Source organism: Myiozetetes cayanensis, unplaced genomic scaffold (genome assembly GCF_022539395.1).
Source record: "Myiozetetes cayanensis isolate MyiCay16 unplaced genomic scaffold, myiCay2020 scf32, whole genome shotgun sequence".
Taxonomy (NCBI): Eukaryota; Metazoa; Chordata; class Aves; order Passeriformes; family Tyrannidae; genus Myiozetetes; species Myiozetetes cayanensis.
This window is the reverse complement of record NW_026087544.1, coordinates 1-19289: the sequence shown is the minus strand read 5'-3', so window position 1 is coordinate 19289 and position 19289 is coordinate 1. Positions and strand designations below refer to the sequence as shown.

General features: G+C 48.9%; 2 protein-coding genes across 11 annotated transcripts in view; one reads left to right on the top strand and one right to left on the bottom strand.

Annotated features, from left to right (window-relative positions):
* BRPF3 (bromodomain and PHD finger containing 3) overlaps positions 1-2347 on the top strand; it is a 31589-nt gene extending 29242 nt beyond the window's left edge. For all 9 annotated transcript variants that reach the window (XM_050326885.1, XM_050326886.1, XM_050326887.1 and 6 more), the window contains one exon: positions 63-2347. In XM_050326885.1, the coding sequence (XP_050182842.1) occupies positions 63-246 (184 nt within the window). In that variant the 3' untranslated portion in view covers positions 247-2347. The remainder of the gene's footprint in view (positions 1-62) is intronic.
* TBC1D22B (TBC1 domain family member 22B) lies at positions 2046-19283 on the bottom strand. Of its 2 annotated transcripts, XM_050326896.1 has the most exons (13): positions 19174-19283; positions 15237-15293; positions 14013-14326; positions 12935-13114; positions 12362-12432; positions 11807-11935; positions 11310-11375; positions 10291-10405; positions 6576-6682; positions 6167-6242; positions 5719-5846; positions 5395-5490; positions 2046-4910 (listed from the first exon to the last, which is right to left on the bottom strand). In XM_050326896.1, exons 1-13 carry the CDS (start codon positions 19227-19229, stop codon positions 4782-4784), a joined length of 1524 nt encoding a protein of 507 aa, XP_050182853.1. In that variant the 5' UTR covers positions 19230-19283; the 3' UTR covers positions 2046-4781. The 2 variants fall into 2 exon arrangements, with proteins under 2 accessions (XP_050182853.1, XP_050182854.1); XM_050326897.1 differs by lacking the exon at positions 15237-15293.
* Between the last annotated feature and the right edge of the window lie 6 nt (positions 19284-19289).

Here is a 19289-nt window from a genome sequence, read left to right as displayed (position 1 = left end):
CTTCTTTCCCCATTTTCCCTCTCAATATCCTTGGTGACGGGTTTTTGCACTCTTTACTGCAGGCAGTGGCTTCCACGTGACAAAGTGTATCCCCTTGGTGTTGATGACACAGTGGACAAGTTAAAGATGATGGAAGGACGAAAAACCAGCATCCGCAAGTCTGTGCAGGTGGCATATGACCGAGCCATGATCCACATGAGCCGAGTACAGGGAGACCATCCCTTCATTACATCCAGTTACCTGTAAAGGATTGGGGTGACTGGACCTCCTTTTCCCCCCAGACCTCGTGTTCACTGCATTGGCAAAGTGGACCATCTCATGCACTGACTGGCAGGGGAACACCGTTCCCAGCAGCTTTCAGCGGTCCTCAAAGTACACTGAAATGTGCCAAAAAAGCCTTGTCCAGCTTCTTTCTGAATGTGTCTACTGAAGAGGTGGCAAGAGATGAAATGTACGGTCTACAGGGCTGGGAGTAAGGTAGTTAGCAAAAGCTGACGGGTGATGGGGGCCACGGTGAGTTGATGCAGTGAGCAGAGTGCAGCACTTGGGTGTTTGGACCTCATTCACCCTCCCTTGCTCCTGCCTCCTCCGTGCTGCCAGGGTTTGTAAGTCATCGGCCAGCCCGGAGTAGTTCCTGGGAACATGCCACCACTGTAACAGAACCAGGTTCCTTTATGGAAATTCCAACTTGACTTTCTTGTGCCAAATTTTCCCAAACCATCATTGGCCTTTTCATTTTTCTTTAAATGACATTGTCTTATCACATAAAAAAACCCCTGTAAAATAATAGCTGGGAGTTCACATTATGATTTTCCTGCCTATGTACATAGTGTTTTCATGTTTAGATTTCTCTCATTGCCTTTAGAAAAGCTTGAGATATATCGGTGACCATCCCCCCCCTTGCTGCACACAGTTACATGCACAGAGCTTTAAAGATGGAAAGCAGATTACCTGATCTGTGTGTATATGTATGTCCTAGAAATTTATTTTGTATCTGTGAATCTGCTGTTACATTTCATATCATGACTGTGCAGTATGGAATCTAAACAAGGATAGCTTCATTTTTTGAAAAAGTAAAAGTAGTTTTGGAGGTGTCGAATCGGAGTTGAAGCAGCTCTGCAGGCACTGAGGTTGATCAGGGTTGGCCGGAGATACATCTTTTATGCACATTTGGTGTAAAGGCTCCTCTTCCTTTCTTCCGTCTTTTCTGTCTCTTTAAGGTTTTCCTCTGATGCAGTTCAGGTTGAAACCAAGCACTAACAAGAGCACACAACCATTTCCCATTTCCCCTTCTCCCATGCAGACATAGCCTTTCCTTGGTGTGTGAGCCTTCAGCGTTGTCATTCATCCAAAGCCAAGTAAACCCAGGTCTGCAGACCATCCCTGTTGTTCTGTGTTTGCATTGCAAAAAACAGGGACAAACTGATGTCTGGAAACTTGATGACAAAATCTTTTCTATTAGCCAAGGACTTTATGATTTCTCCGATCTGTTCTGTTGCTTATCTCTTTTTGTTTTCCCATTTTAAAGAACCAAAGGTGCAAAGTAAGATTGTAGATTGAATATCATTTTGCATTTTAACTCAATATTTTTTTATTATTTTTAACTTTTTCATACTGAAGAGAATGATAACGAATAGTGGGGAGTAATCACTGCCATTTCTATTTGATCTACTTTTTTAAAATACCACTTCTTATACACTGGGGCATGGAACCACATTTGAAGGAATTTTAAGATTCCTGCAACATATAGAGGTTGGACATAGGTTTGTAAAAATACTAACAGTGATAATAACACCTATGGAGTGTGGCTAGGGAAGGATGTTGTGTATATAGTTGTAAAATGTTCTAAATTATTTAGACCGATTGTCACTATTCTTGAAGTCCTCAGTTGTGTTGCTGGGTCTTTTATATGCACACAGTGTAATTTATTTAAAGGAACATACACTTTTCTAGGTGGTAGCTCAGCTGTGGACTTGTGACCCGTGTATATGCTTTAAGGTCTTGGGAGGTGGGTTTTTTTCGTGTTTGTTTTCTTTTTTGTTTTCTTTTTTTTTTTTCTTTTTTTTAATGACATTTTAGAATATCAATGGGCTAACGTCCTGCTGTTGCTACGGAACCTAAATGTTACTGTCAGTCTGCTGTAAAGCACAGATTGCTCTATTTATTGTAGAAAGTGAATTTATTTGATTTCTAGAATTGTTTATATCAGATGGTATAAGAGAGGTAATAAGAAAATCTATGCTTGTAAAGAAAAGAAAAACCTAATTTTACCTTCTATAATCTGACTGTCTGAGACTATATTTTCTCTCTGAGAAATAAATGTTCTAATGTATGAAAAAAACCAAAACACTGCCCTCAAAAAGTGTTCTTCCTTGCTAGTGTTGTCCTGAAATCTAGAACTTACTGTGATGGCTTTTAATCATCTCAGTTGTCCCAGATGCAGGTGGAAAGCCTGAAAAGAGCAATGGGGAAGTAAAACATGGAGTTTCTTATCCTGCCTTGACCATCTCTTGGGGATGAGGTTGTTCCCTGTGCAATGGGTGACGGCTAGATGCTGCAGGGTGTGATCCCACCTTGTGCCTTGCACAGCAGTGTGCTGATGGGGAAGCTGGCTGAGAGCCCTGAAGGGATGGGAATTGGCAATCTGGAACTTGAATTACATCTGCTGGCAGTGCTGGACCAGGGACATTGGGACTTGCCAGCAGATGGGATGTGGAGGCAGCAGGACAGACCCTGCAGCTGGGCTGATCCCTGTCACATACCTGGGGAGAGTTTCTCATCTCAGCACAGCTCTTCCCTAAGATGCATTTGTCCTTCCCTGCACAGGTTCATGTTTCTGGAGGCAGTGGTGCACTGCAAACACTTGCCTGACCACACAGCTCAGTTGATGGGTTGGAGTTGGGCTGATGTTTTGGGTGGTGCATTTGGTTTTTTGTTCGGATTTTTTTGTTGGGTTTGGTGTTGGTGGGAGTTTTTTTGGTTTGTTTCTCTTTTGTTTTTTACTTCATGTTCAACTAAGGACAACCAGGTCTGTTTCTCAGAGAAAACAACAAAAGGCACACACAAACAAACGCCTCAGAGAAACAACTCCAGGTTAGTAAAGTGTTTTCTTGAGATACTGTTTGGACTTTTATTGGCAACAAGGTTGTGCCTGTCACATGCTGGGCCCCGGTCTCGCTGCCCCCTGCTTTTTCCCCACTGGGAACAGAAAATGGAAAGTAGAGGGACCAGAAGCCTCCCCACCAAGACAGCCCTCACGACGCAGCAGGAGTGCTGGGAGAAACCCAAGGTGGTCCAGATTTGGCCTCCTGCCCAATGCCCTCCGACCCCCATGCCCTCCTGACTCCAGCCCTTTGCTGGTGGCAGATGGTTCCTGACCATGGGAAGAAAATGGCCCATTAAAACATTCCCAGCCTGCCTGATTTAAAAGCAGACGCAGCAAGGCCATCCCGATCCTTTTGGCACTCCTGGGAGGGTGTGTCCACAGGGCTGGACAGCACCAGGGACAGCCAGTGCTGGATCCAGGATCATTCCTCCCTGTAAAGTCCTGCCAGCCAGCACTGCAGTGCTCAGAGAGGCACTTGCCAGCAGCTGATGAGGCTGGATACTCTGTTTCTTGGACACAGTTCTGCCCTGCTTCCTGCTGGGAGCTCCCATCTCCTCTAACCACCCAAATCCTATCTGTAGGGGATGCCTTGAGATCTGTGTTTCTATGGCACCTCTTCCTGGCAAACCCAACACTGCAAGCACATACTGACACAGACATTACCTGCAGGTCTGAAACACCCCCCCACCTCCAGAGTGTTCCAAAGCCCTGTGACACCCTAGCCAGGCATCCTTCTCAGGCATGGAGAAGATGGGGAGACAACGGGTGCACGTTATAAATATAAAATCTGCTACAAAGAGAAGACATATATTGTACATCTTTGACCCATATACACAAGAACACAATATACACAGAACACCCCAGAGGAGTGGGGGCTTTGTAAGGAGGTTTTGGGAGATGTTGCTCCCCTACCAGTCCCGCCCTGCACCTCCCCCACACGCTGGAGGGGGCTGTACTCACAGAACATCAGTCACCATTAAGTTCCATCAAACTGGCACGCATAATTTGAACCATATGTGGATGGAGTGCTCATCGCCCCTGTCATGCCTGCCCCATTGCCCTGGGGGAGAGGTAGGTGAAGAGGATGGAGAGAAGGAGAGAGGGCAGGCACCAGGGACTCTCTTGCGAACCCACAAAGTGCTTGGGGTCTCTGGACCCTCGGAGTGAAGGGAGGCCCTGAGAGAAAGTTCTTGCCCTGCCACCCTCGTGGGGAAGGATTTTCCGGCCAGGCAGGTCTCTGATAAGGCATTTTCATCTGGGAGATGGCGCAGTGTCAGAAGAGAGAAAGGAGCAGATGGGGTAGCGCACATAGTGCAGGTTAACAGGAGGCAGACAAGCCCAGGACAGGGAGTGGAGAGGACAGAAAGGCTTCATCTTCAGCTCTGGTTTATCAGTACACCTTCTTTCCATGGTCTCCCCTAGCCCCTTAAAGCCTCCCTTCCCGGCTTGAGCCTCCAGCACGGTGTAAAATACTGACAGTTGTCAAAATGGCACATCCAGATGCATGGAGTGGCAGACAGGCACACATTAAGAATCTATGTGAGCTTTGTACAGCAAGGATCAGCTCCCAGCTGGAGTGTCCAAGGACTTGGGATGACAAAAATGCCACAGTGATCAGATCGGACCAGGACGACGGGGTGGGCATGGGAGAGAGGAGTGAGTCAAGTCTGGGCACCTATCGGCGGTAATGATTGGGGGCATCCGCAAACATGTACTTGAGTCTGTAGGCTTCAGCGAGCAGGAGTCCAATTTCTTCATTACCCCAGTGTATTGTGGGCAGGTTTTGTAACAACATCAGGAGGCCCTGAAAGAAAGGAAGATGCTTAGTTTGGAGAGGCTGAAGGCATAGTACTGATCCAGAGCAGGCTTGGGGGCGGAAGGACCAGAGGCAGCAGCTCTGGTCACCACATTCACAGGTCTGAAAGGCTCAGACACAGCATTAAGATGTGCTTGTGTCTAGATCTGAATCAGTGAAGCATCTCAGATGCCCCCAGGCCCCTTCAGATAAAGGGTGATATTAGAGGCTTACAGCTGGACACAGGAAGGCAATCACTGTGATCAGAGCTCAGGTGCAGGGAAGAGCTGGTATGTGATGTTTGAACTGTCCAACAGCTCAGTTCTCTGTCCTTATCACTGAGGCTGAAAAGTTACTTTTAGGCAAAGCTCCTGAGACCAGATGATCTTGGAGCCAGCTCTGAATGACAGCTGACTGTCCACATTGGGTTCCCAATTAGAGGAATTCCCTCTCCTTTACCCCCATGGAATCATCCTCAACCTCAGGGTCTTACTTGGAAGTCTTCCTCATCTAGGATCTCCTTCCGCCACTTGATCAAGAAGGCAGCGCAGACATACAGGTGGAAGTGTGAGAATCCTTCCGGCTCTGACTGTGGAGAGCAAAACTCTGGGTCAGCTCCTCCAGTTCTTCTGGAGAACAACTTCCCTGGATAGAGATGCCCTATTGGGCCACCCATCACTCGACTCACTATAAATGACACACTGCTTTGTTTCCCTCATCTCCCCAGTTGGTGCCAGATGACCTCTGTCCTCTCACGTACAGGGAATCGGCTCCACAGTGACATGCCCAGCAGGGAAGTCAGTGGAAACCTGTGTACCTGGTAGGTGTCCCAGAGGCGGATGGTACAGCGAAGAGGCAGCTCTCTCATAAGCAGGTTGTTCATCCAGCGAAAGGCAAACTGCAGGTATTCGACCTCGTACTTCCTAAAGTGATTATGTACCTGCTCTGAAACAGCACATTTCACTTACACACCTGGGGACCACAGTGTCCCAGCTCCTGCACACTGCTCCCAACACACTGGTTTTCAGCCACTTTCAGGCTGAGACCTTTTCCTCCCAAACTCCTCCACTCCTCACCGTGTGCTACCCAGTCAGCAAATCCTGTCATCAGGAAGTTTCTGGCTGACCCCACCCTACCATGCCTCCATACGTGTCGTAGGCAAGCGTCTACCCCTGCCCTACTTACAAAGAGAGTATTACTTAAAAAGAAGGCCTCCTGCTGTCATGACAAAAGAGGCAACATGATCAGGTTCCCCTGTCACCTACCATCAATCCGGCTGACCAGCTCCTCCAGAGCTTTGACTTTCTTCTGGATCCCTGGCTGTGCAAAGGTGTAGTTGTCCTGTGGGGAGAGGCCACAACTCAGAAGCAGCAGCTCTAACAACAGCTAGAAATGATCAGAACCAGACCACCAGTTCGACAGGGAGATGAGATTGTCATTAGCCAAGTCATGGCTCTTGAGCACCAGGATCACCTGCTTGCTGTGAAGTCCCTAGTCAGGACAGTGTCATCAGCACCCACCTCCCCAGCATTTTACTCAGGGATTTAGCTCGGTGAAGTAGCAAAATCTCCCTAATGCCAGAACATGCAGAACACTCATCCAGACAGGGAGAGAGGACAACCACACTGCTACCCCAGCAAGGGAAGAGAAATCTCCATGGCCCCAGAGGCTCACCTGTATCCCATCCAGCAGCTTGCTCATGCACCAAAAGCTATCGGCTTCGATGCTCCGTAAAACATCCTGCGACAGGTTTGTCACATCAAAGTTTTCCACATCCTCCTCTGCAAAAGAGAAGAGCATCAGGAGGATGGAGGACACCAGGCAGCGCGTGGGACAAATCAAGGGGCTTTATCAAGCCGAAGCATTGCAAGAGGACTACAACACTCCGTGCATGTGAGAGGTGTGCTTGGCACTGATCGCAGTACCCATGCACCCTATTTCTCCAACTCAGGTGAAAGGCTGAAGAACCCCAGAAGACTTGTCAGCCAGGACCTGAATGCACCCCAGCTCCCCAGGGAACTGTGGGAGGGATCCCACAGCACTGGCATTTCTGTCATCCCTTCTGGCGTGAGGGGCTGTGCATGGACAAAGCTCTGGCATATTGGAACCCCTCGAGCCAGAGCGCATCTGCCCTGAGTCACAGCAGGCCTCTGCCAGCTGGTAGCACCACAGGGAGAGTTGGGAGAGCTGAAATTCTTCACTGCAGCCAGAAATTAGGGAAGGAAACATTGCCCTTGGCTTGAGGCAGCACAAGGGAGCTCAGTTCCCGCTCTCAGTTGGATTCATCAGCATTAGTTCAGGATTAAGCACAACAGAGGCTCCTAAAAAGTGGCTGCCAACTTTGAGGACTCATGAGGAAGAACTGCCAAAGCTTCAGAAACCTCCACAGGAGAGCAGGACTATCGGGTACAGCTGCAAGAACCCAAAAGCATGCAAACATCTCCCTGGACAGCAAAAAGACCCTGAGTTAAATCCAGCACAGAGCCTGACAACTGGGGCACATGACGGAGAGATGGCTCAGCTTTGTGGAGTTTCTCCTCCAAAAAAAAAAGCCCGGCTAACACAGGGTTCTCACTGAGAAAGTTAAGGGTTCTCACGGAGTACAAAAAGCTGCCCTTGTTTTCAAATGGGCTTATGAACTCCCAGGAGGGGTAAGGGAGAGATGCCTCGAGGATGGAATGACAGCGATGCTGGCTGAGTTTGGAGCAGAGATCACCCGCTCCAAGCCAGGCTCACCCTAACCAGGCATGGGAAGGCAGTGGAACATAGGTGAGGAGACAGTCAGCAGACACAGGTCTGGTCCTCTTGGCTTGGCTCCCTCCCAGCAGCTCCCTCCCTCTTCTCCTTGGGAAGAAAGCACTCATCATGTTTCTATCATGCTGGTAAATCAGATCAACAAATGCCAGGGCTAAACTAGCCCATTTCCAAACTCAGAGGCTCAAAAATACTAGCAAGCACCTTTGATGTTCCTTGCAAAAGAGCAAGAGAGGGAGAAGATGGGGTTCAAGGTGAGAGCCAGGCCACCCTCTTGACTTAGACACACTGCAGGACAGCTGTCACAGACTGGTACTGCTATGAAAACCAACACTAACAGATCCTGCCCAAAGGAGGAAGGGAAGTGCAGGGCCAGTGACTCCAACACTGCTCCCACCTCTGCTTCTCCTCCAGGGGAGAGCTCAGCTCTGAAGCAAAGCTCAGCTCCAGAGCAAACTGCTACCAGGAGTTTAGGGACAAACAAGAGCTTAACCCTACAATAATCTCGCAGTTTTGTACTGCAGAAAGAGCAGTAAAGCATTTTTCCAGCTGCACATCATCATCATCCAAGACTATGACTCTTCTGCTGACTTCTCTACAGCCACTCGCAAAGGAGCTGTGTTTAATGCCTTTGCACACAGGAGCCTGGGAATTTGTTGGGTAACTGCTCATGCAGTTGGCCAACTGTTGGTTCATTGCTCGTGTCAACTTCAAAGAAAGAAAGGTGCCAAATCGTTTACTGAAAGTGACCAATAAGCTACAAACCATTCCCTACCCAAACAACCCACCTTTTCCCAATAGACACTTTCCAGTCCTCAGAAACTTAGAAAAAAACCTCTGCACATGCCATGGAAGGATGTTTTAGGTCTTGGTCTAGTAACATATATAATGGAAACGTTATCAACCAGACACATTAATCAGCTGATAAGCACCAAGGAGAGATTTTAATTGATCTGTAGAAAAGATGCTTTGTTGTGTGGAAATGCAATGCCTGCCCAAAGCATGGGATGATAGGTCAGAAGTCTTCAGTGACCCTGGCAACAGGGACCACCCTGTTAGCAGAGCTGAGATCACTTCATGAGAAGCTACACAGCCAGACTAGGGAGCAGGTAGCCACCAAGATAGCTCGTGACCTAAAGGCTGGTTTTTAAATTGCAGGCTCTGGGGACATAAGGGGGATGCATGATGTTGCTTGGCCAAATTCTACTCAACCGGTCTCACGCAGAGGATTTTCTCCAATACAAGTTTCAGAGATAGCTGGAAAAAGGAAGGTCACATCCACAGAGGAAGCTTAAATCAGGGGTGAGAACAGCATTGGAAGATGGTGAGAAGCATGAGGCCAGCAAAGAGATGGACAGGGCCAATGCAGCATGAACTCTGATGCCATACGCAGAGAGAGTTAAGCCATGACAACCAACATGGAACAGGAATGCAAGAAGTCACACCACATACCCACAGGCAGCGCTGATGCTTCAGACCAGTTCCCTTCTTGCATAGGTAACTCACTGTGCACAGCTCTACTGCTTACCCAAATAAATCAATCCTGAGCCTCCATGAGGATTATGTGCCATTGATGCTGCTCAAGCAATACGGCACAGGAGAGGCCACTCAAAGAGAACTTGTTCAGACCTGGAATGCTCTTGACCTCCCACAAAAGGGAATTCGCTCCAGCTGGTAGCGTTTTGTGCCTTCTCCTTCAGGCTGCGAGGAGCAACAGCACTTCCTAGGGATCAATCCTGGCCACACTGGCTATCACAGTGGAGGGTAAGATGGTTCATCTCTTCGCAGTACCCTCAGAAGAGGCAGATCAGTACTAGTTTACAAAGCCTTAGCTTGACAGTGGAAGGTTTTCACCAATTTCAACATGTTTTGGATCAGCCCTTAAAAATATTTGTTCAATGGGATTTCTGTCGCTAATACAGTCCTATAAATTCTTTTTTCCTTCTATTTACAGTGAAAACGAAGAGCCTTTAAACATAGGGATTACAACATCCCAGCATTAACATCAAGTCCAAAGCACAGCTACAACCAGAGAAAGAACAAAAGCGCTGTGGGTGGAAAGGACTTGATCTCCACCTAAAAGCCACTGGTTGACAAGAAATCCAAAAGCAGCAGGATGAAGTCAGTTCACTTTCTGAAACTCTCAGTTTGATAAACACACCTGTACTAGCAGCAAGGGACAGGAATCCTTACTTAAACAGCTTATTTTACAGTCTCAGCAGGGTCTCTTTATACTTCACTCATTCCTCCTAGAGCAAGAATTGTCTCCAAGTCCAAGCTTTGAAAGCAAGACCCTCCGGCAACTCTGTATACCAGGGCTTTGCCCAAACACCCTCAGTGCCTAGAAGATGCCATTCTCCTCCAAACTGTGATGTTGTTAAGTACATTCAAATGCAAACCCACTTTTAGTACTTTAAATTCTGTGGGATTCAGCAAGATTATCAAACCGAAGGCAATTCAGCCAGCAAACAGAGATACAGTAAGAGGTCAAGATGTGTCTCCAACCTGGCACAGGCGCTCTGAAGGAAGAACACATCACCCCCTCCTCCAGCAAGGCAAGTTTTCCTCATGCCAGCATTTCACACCATTTCAAACACCACCATCAGGAGTGCTTCAAGCAGCAAATGTAACTTACCAACATGCTCAGAGAGGAACACAACAAAGAACGGAGTGACCAGGTCATTGATTCCCTGTACATAGCCGCTGGCTGGGTGTCGAATGGCCCAGATAAACAGGATTCTTTCAAAAATCTAGGGAAGAATGAGGGAAAGCATGTACCTGCATTAGCCATGCACAAAGCAAAGGTAGAAAAGCATAACTGCTAAGCTCAGGTAGTGGAGACCATGCACTGACAGGCTTTTTCGTAGCAATACAGGTAATGTAAAAAGCATACAAGTCCTAGGAGAGACTCCTGTATGATCCACAGATCCCCCACATAGGCCAGCCCACTCTCAGAGAACAGGACAGTCCAGTTGAGGCTCCTCATCAAAGCCTCTGCCTGAGGACATGCAGACCCAACTTTTCAAGGACCAAATAGCTTAATATCCACAGGACAGGGCTACCTCTTAGCAGAGCAGTATGCTTTGCTGAACATCAGGTGGAAAGCTGAAGTATCAGCACAGTACTCCCAGCAAAACATTACAGATTGGGACAGTTCCCAAAGAGCAGTCTCCTCCACAACAATCAATGTGCTATTCCCAAATTGCCCCATTCTCCTGGACACCATGCTCTGACATATCACATACACACACTGGGCTTATTTCCAAAGAGGAGAGGTGCCCACACCTCCTGGTCATCTCTCAAACCCATCCCTGCCCTGGTTGCTCACATACCACTTTGCACAAAAAGGGTTTTGAAGTAAAACAGAACCATCTCCGGGTTCAAATGCCTCCAATTTGTCTCAAAACAAAAGCTTCAGGTCTTTTACCAACTCTTGGCTACATCTTGCCATGGAAGAGATGATCTCATAAGCCCTGAGCTCCAAGTCTTTCAGAAATACAGGACAAGACCATATAGTTTCAGCAGGTACTTGCATCAGGAGCTGCGACCCAGGGAAGTTTCCCCACAAAAGCTAACTCACTAGTAGAAACGCTTGTCTAACTCCACACACATGCCCCATGGTAAATGTGGAGCAGGAGCTTCGCTTCCCCTTACCTCCTGGACGAGTGGCTGCTGGAAGAGGGGAATGAGTGGGTTGGTCCTTGGAATGTCAATGTGGATCTGGAAAAGAGGGTGGATTACACACACCAACTGTGCTTTCCAGGGCCACAATAATTCATCACAGGTTAACATGCCTCAGTGTGCCACCAAGCGAGAGCTGCACTTGCTGAGAAGCACAGTGAGGGCTATAGATGATAGCTGTACTGAGAAAATCATCTACAGTTTTATCTCCAGACTCCTCTGCTCAGGTGCAGGCAGGTGGTGAAAGCTGGGAAAGAGCTGGGGTCTGAAATTTATTATTAGATCATTTTAGGGAATGCTTAACTAACAAGGACAGAAACATGGTGCTTTTTCCCCAAGGAGAAGACTCCTATGAGCTACAACTAGAGAAAGTTCTAGCATGACCCTAACCACATGGACAAGCAGTGGCAACAGAGAGGAAAGAGATATAACCGAGGCAGAAAGAAGGGTAGCACGTAGAAGATTCATACCTGTCGGTAGGTGTCTTGATGATGTTCCTCATTCCGGGAATCATAATACTGCTGAATGAAGCCAAAGTACTCCTCCCGCTTGCGCTGCAAAGTCAGCTTTCGACGCTCCGAATTTGCAGGAAGATAGCCCTGCATCAGGAAAACCCGTATCAGGGTAAACCCTCTTTCCTCACCACAAACCATCCCTTGAAATCCTGCCAGTCAGATGTGCACCCAGAAACATCAGGCACACAAACTCAGGAGCTCGGGAAAGAGCTTTCATGGCATTTGGCTTTCTGAGCCCAATGTCTTCACTGATCTTGGAGGAACCCAACTTCACTGGATTCACTTTCCCTAAAGAGAGTGAACCACATATTCCCCACATCAGTCTGGGCCTTGAGCTCAAAGAAGACATAACAATTACACTCCCCAATCAAAAAACTGCTACAGCTCACCTGTAGACTGGGCACACATAAAACAAGTAAAGCTGGTTATGGGACACATGAAGGTCTGGGAGTAGGTCCCTGGCTCAGCACAATCCCCCCAGACTCCTGTGTCAGAGCTCCAAGTACTCACTGAGAGGAGACGCCATGTCACAGGCCGAACCTCTCTAGGTACACCAGGCCAGCTGCATTTTCTTAGCTCATCTGCAAACGGACAGTGGTGGCAATGGATTAGATCCTAGGCACGTCCAGGCACCACTGTACCTAGAAGGAGAGGAAAGCCCAGTCTGCTCCTGCAGGCTCTGGAGACACTGAGCCACCAGGAAGGCTCCCACACTAGCAACGACCGGGCATGTGGTTCTGCTGCAAGGGGAGTAGAGATGATTTCAGCCTAGCTTGGGCACAGAACTGGTAGCTGCAGGGGCCCCACTGAACCAGAACCTCAGTTCTCGTGCAGAGTCCAACAGCCCCCAGTGATCCCAACCATCATATACAAGATGGAGAAAGATAAGGAACACAGAGGAAGTGTCTGGAAGACATTATCATCTGCCAACAGAGTGATCTGTGCAACCATCCCACTTGGTGCAACTGCAGATAGTAATTTTTTCCACTCTGAAGCAGACCCAATTACAACTTGATGCAGGTAGCAGGTCACCTCTGCCTTCCCCTTCCACCCAGAGGGGCACCCTCATTTTGCCACACTCACCCAGGTCTGTGTTGTGACTGGAAAGGAGCTGTCGAAACTTCTCCAGCCGCGTTTTCTCCCTCACAGTCATGGGGGGAGCACCGGATGCATTTTGGTCAGAGATTCGGGCAACAAGTGGAATGACAGGTCGAAGGGGAAGGGACTGCTGCTTCTGAAGGGGGGTCCGCACACAGGCTTCCTCTGCAAGGACCAGATGCTGCACTGAGGTGACCGGAAGGAGATTGCATCTCTCCGACCCTTCCCTCACTCCTCTAGCCACTCTCAGAGACCTGCCACCGCAGATTTCACCCCTCTCTTCCCCAGCACCAGTAAACAGCATCATTGGCCCACTCCAGTGGATTGGCTGGTTCACAGGCATCTGCTGCAGCTCTTCCATCGCTTCCCCCCATTTCTCCTTCCCTTTCTTCCTCCTGCATCCAGACACCCGGCTGCAAGTGGATCAGACTTCCCTCTGCACATGGGAAGGCATGGGCAGGACAGGACACAGGTGACAAGGCAGAAGCAGCTGTGGGAATCCCAGAACTGACCATCAGATCTGGTCTGCGCTCCACTGATCTAAAGAGCAACAAAGCTAATTGCTAGTACATAGAGAGGAGGCAATGGGCTGCCAGCGCCACCTTCTGGGTTACTTTCACTGCACAGGCAGACAAGGCAGAGTGAGCAGGGGCTGATGCTGCCCGATTCCCCGCCCAAGCTGTATCAACCTGGTGTCAACAGGACCTCATCCAGATCTTTACTAAGAGCAGCACACTCTAGGCCACAAAGGAAGCAGACAGTGAGTAAGCCCAAGCAAGAACTTAACAGATCTCCAAAATCCCTTAGCATCCAGAACATGGGGTACTCTGGGACAGATGTCTGTAGCAGAATACTGAGCAGCAGAGGACACTGAAGCATTAAGACTAGGCCTCTAAAAATGCTTGAAGTACAGGATACTACAAAGAAGGAAAAGCCTTTGTTATGCTTACAGGTTGTGTCACAGCCTCTTGCCCATACCCTGTGAGTAGCAATAAGCAATTGAGTTCAGCGGTCAAGCAGAAGAGCACTAGAGCAGAAGGCTGCCCCCGAAGATGGTTCTTACCAGAAGTCCTGGAGAGCTGGGCCTCACTGTTGGACTTGATGACCTTGCAGTTGGTGGGCATATCACTGAGAGTAGACTGGGCCCGCTCGGGTTTCAGCCGCAGCTTGCTGTGGTTCTCTAAAACCTGGGCCGCCGTGGCCTTGGCCACTTTGGAGTTCAGAGTTTGCAAAGAGGAAGAGGAGGAAGAGAAGTCCTCATCTTCGTCATCACCAATGTCCCAGGCATCACTGGTACTGCGGGCAAACTCATGAAAGCTGGAGGCCTTCTTGCTTTTCATAGGCAATGCACTGGCCTTGGAGCGGTCCTTGATGAAGCTGCGAGCCAGAGAGGAATAGTATCAGAGCCATGCTGTTACATAGGTCCATTTTGTTTCCTTTCCCCACATCCTTGCTCCAATCAGCCAATCCCTTTATCCAGTTTCCCCATTCCTCCTCCCAGACCTAAGGAATATGTTAAGTCTGTCTGGGTTGCCCACTGCTAGGAGGCAAAGCTTGAGCTGCTCTGACAGCCGTCACAGAGGCCGCAGTGGCAGCAGATAGCTGGAGAGAAGCCAGGCTTCATGGCTCAAAAGGGCAAATACCATTCCTCCAGCTCTGCCTTCCCTCACCCTACAGAAAACAGGTACATTAACACCCAAAAAAAGTCTTGCAACCTGGAGAGAGGCATGTCAGAGGTTAGACAGAGCAGGTCTTCTCCTGCGGACAGTCCCAATAACAGCTGTGATCGTTCCCAGCAGCCAAACCAGCCCAGTTCTTTCCTCAGGCATAGGAGGAGCCCTTGCATTTACTTTTAAGCTACAAGAGTCAAAGTCCACCACCTGAAGCAGGGAACTTTCACCTCTACACAGCACGAGATGGGGATAAGGAGCCAGTTCAGATCAGTTCTGCCTTTTCCTGCCAGTAAGGGTGCTGCAGTTCAGCTTTACCTCATTTTCCCTTAATTCTTTGAGCTCCAAAGAGGAGCAGAAGAATCAGACACCATTGCTAAAAACAACAACAACAAAAAAGAAGTCTGTCTCCTTTGATGAGGCTGTTACTGTATGGATTTCTGGCCATAAACGGCACCAGCAAATAAGCTTTCCATGCAAGCCTTCACAGCACTCAAGACAGCACAGTACCCCACTGCTGTCCTTCTTTGCTGCAAGATCACACTGCCAGGGATGCTAGAGACCTCCACCTACTGCAGAACTGAGTCAAAAACCTTATCTAGGAGATAAACACTTACTTTTTGGTGAGCCGGGAATCCAGGGGAGGATGCTGAGCGCCATAGACAGGTTGAATGCTGCAGGAAGGGGAAAGAAAAAAAACAAACCAAGGCACTACAAAAGAGGTCCCATGAATAATCTCAGCTTAGGCTGGGGTCACAATTCTTGCCTGCACTCAGGAGTTGAATATAAGACCAAAAGTAACCTCAAAAGCCTTCTAACTTAAAAGCCTTAGATCCAAAGTGCCAAATTCAGATGAAGATTTGTTCTTTGCAGCAGCAAAGAGAAGCCTTGTTTAAACTCTGAGGGCCTTTCCGCCCTGAACTGCTCTTTTCTGCGCCATCAATTCACTCCAAGTGACCGTGTGTCTCAGCCTCCCTGCTGATGTTCACTCTCTTTTCCATCAAGGGGACTTCCAGTTTCAGGAATTCACCTTTCCAAGGCCTGTGGGACAGGGAAGGACAGTGACACTGGGGATCCTCCACAAATACACTTGAGGGTTTGAACCCCATGCTGGCTCTCAGGATCATAGCCTATGCTACAGCATTGGAATGTCTGGTACAGTACGTGGTTTGACTTGGGTCCAAATCACAGCTTAATCAACTACTTCCTATGTGGCCTGAAATGAGTCACCACAACTCGGTTCCATGGCTACCCATTCTGTGGAGTGGGACTAATGGAACAGGGAGCCTGAGGGCTCCAAACACTGCATGGGGAACATCACCTCAGAGAAGAGCTACTAGACAAGTGTTAATCGCTGGTTTTACAGACTCTGGATGTGAGACAGGAATTCTGAGTTATTACCTCCATTTGGGCAATTATTCACAGACAACTCACCCTGGAAAACCATCTCTGAAAAACAAGTCCTCCCCATCCTCTCTGGTACACAGCCTAGTCCCATGAGCCATGGCAAAGACAAAGGCCCATTCTGAGCTGGAATACAAGAAACAAACTCCTCTTGGGTCAATAGAGCTGGTCTGGTTCCTAGGAGCTGCAGATGGTGCCTGGCAGTAAAACGAACAGAGCCCAGCCACGTAGGAGAGGGATGGCAGCCTGGTACAGCTGGAAAGCACACTAGGAATCAGATGATGCTGAGGAGGCAGAAGCAACAGGTCCAGCTGGCATGGAAAAGATGCAGAGATCCAGTGCAGGGGCTGGAAACAACCACAGCATAGAGAGATCCTGGTAGAGTAGCCCAGCAAGCCCTCTCACCACTGCAGCAGCTGTCCCTCATGGCTGGAAGTGCTAAAATGGCTCACTGTGTTTACCCACCAACAATTAAGCCCAGGATAGAGTGTGATGACTGATGAGCATCTGGAAGTCAGGACAGCTATTAAGCAGAGGCACCTCCACGGATGGCCATAGCAAGCAGATAATCAGGAGTAAGAAAAACAACCCCTCCAGATCAGCATTGTTTCCCAATAACTTGTTGCAGCTCCTTGCAGAAAAGGAGCCAGCAGAGCCTCTCCCATAACCAGTACCAAACTCGCACTGTCTCGTGATAGCCAGAACACCACTGCTCTTCTCTGCTCTGGGACCCACAGGTTGCCAGTGGGCAACTGCTTTGATTTGCCTGCAAAGGCCTGAACTTCACAAGACCGGTGAATGATGCACAGTAAAGAGAGAGGAGGGGATGTGACAGCTGGGGGAGGAAACTCTTTCCTGGGGTTCTGAAGCAATTGGCCAATGGCTGATACAATGGCGGAGGGTCCCGCCTCCCAAACAGCTTTTTAAAGACTCAGAACCCAGACACTCCCAAACAAAGAATCTCAAGCTGATCTAAGCTGACACTGTGCTGCCAGACTGACTGGACTCCCCTGTTCAGTCTCAGTTTAAGTTCTTTGGGACAGGCTCTTTGTTACCTGGTACAATGGGTGACTAATGGCGTATGGTACAATGGCTGTGCTGTGTTATATTGCTCACGAGATCATCACAGGGTGTGGGTTATCGACACCGCAACGGAAAGCATATCCATGAGACTTCAGTGCCCCTTTGGACACAGAACATATTTACTTCTAGCAGACTGTTTCTCCCCTTTTAAAACAGCATTTAAATAGCCCCAACCAGACACCGGCTGCCCATTTCCCCGAAGAGCAGGAAATAAACCACAGATGACAACACATTAGACCACCCTGCCAAAGCATCCTCAGGAAATTACTGGGGAGAGAATTTCCAATGCAAAAACCACAGGATAGCACTGGAAAAACAAAACAATATTTACCAGTTCTGCTACCCTAAATCCAGAGGGACCAAAAGCACCAAATAAAAGCTAATACAACTAAGTGACCAAATGCACAAACTGTCATGGAAAAGGAAGCTAACACGGAGTCCAAATCTCTACAGAGCTGTCTTTTGCCAGATTGTCAGAGTAAAAAAAAAGAAGAGAGCCAAGAATCTGTATGGGAAGGCCTCTTAAAGCTCAGACAAAAAAGAAGGAAGCTTCATGCCTAGTGACCACGGATGCAGCACATCCCACCTCCACCTTTTGTGGTCATGTTGCCCAAGACCTATTGATAACTGTTCCTGGAAATAACTGGCACACAGGGTATTTGGAGGTGGTAACACAGCTCCTGCATAGCCAGATATTTGCCAAGGAGGCAGTCAGGAGCAGGAGAAAACACTGCCAAAAACTCTATGATGGAGTGTATTGTCTAGGTAGGACTTGCTGCCTCCCAGACCGGTTCACCTGGTTTGAGCTTTCCAAGTCAAAGCTCAAAAATCACCAAATGCAGAAGAGAGATGGTGTCCAAGACCATCAGCTGAGCACAAATCTGAGACCTTCAAATAACAGACATCAGTGATCAGGAGACAAATTAACCCAGGGAAAGCACAGCATTCTCTTCCCCTATGAGAAGCAGAGGAGCAACACTGAGTGCTCCTTGCTTTCCCCTCGCTTGCCACAGACCCAGATTGTCCGGCCTGAAGGACTCAGCACAGTGACAAAGACATGAGTGAAAGCACATTAGAAATATTTAACTGGCCTAGCAGGATTTAGAGCCAACTAAGCATTTTAGATTGCGTGTGTACCCCAGGAGGGGAAGGGCAGGATTCACGTAAGGAAAACAAGAGCAAACGTGAAGAGCCCCCAGATAGGAAAAACACCTGGGAGAGCCTTCACAGAGAGGTAGATGTCATCTCCTATGTCAGCCTCGCTCCGAAGGCATTTTAGGGAGCACCTCCTTCGTCACCACCAGCCTCATCTTCCTAAATACATGTGAATCAGACATTTTGCTTGTTTCTCCCATCCCTGGGTGAGCATGTATGCCTCAACAGGAACCAGGACACCACAGCCAGAGGAACTGAGGGGAGGTGCAAACAGAGAGCCCCCCTAAGTCCTCCATCTTGAGTAGAGCTGGAGAATTAACATTCCACATAAGGGAGGATAACGGGGGGGGGGTTACTGGTGTTGGCAGGGGCACCCCTCTAGGACAGAGTTGCTGCCACTCAAGGCAATACCTCTAAGGACTTCAGGAAAGGATAAGCTTTCTTCAGTATCTGTGGAAAGAAAGATGGTACAGTCCTGGCTCCAAAGCCACCCCAAAGGAGTCTTCAAGGCCCTGATCCCGCTTCTCGTGGGGCAGAGGAGGCACACAGGAGTTCCCACAGCCTGTCTTGTCCTACAAACAAGGGAACGGTTCTGGTCCTACCCTCGTCTCTTAAACAGTAACCCTTCCTCCATCAAATTTTCTCTGTCCCATAGCCTGGGGTGCCCCTGACATCCACCCTATTGGAGGGGGGAATCCCAGGGTCCCCAGCCAGCTCCTCTGCCCTGCAGCCAGGATACGTATGCCTGGTCCCCCCAGTCTCGCAGGGAGGTACAGCAGGACCCTCTGTCCCAGAGTCAGTGTGGGTGACAGCTCTTTCCCAAGGTAGAGGGACGGCTCCAGCTCCCCTTCCCGACAGCCTCAAGCTGGGATGGCGGGAGTTGCGGCCCGTGCACCCTTTTCCCGGGCTCACCTGCCCGGCAGCTTGGCGCTCCGCTTCCAGAACTGCCGGCCGCTCTCGGCCGCCATGGCGGAGGGAGGGGCGGGCCCGGCCGGCCGGCGCCAGTGAGCGCGGCAGCGAGCGACCCC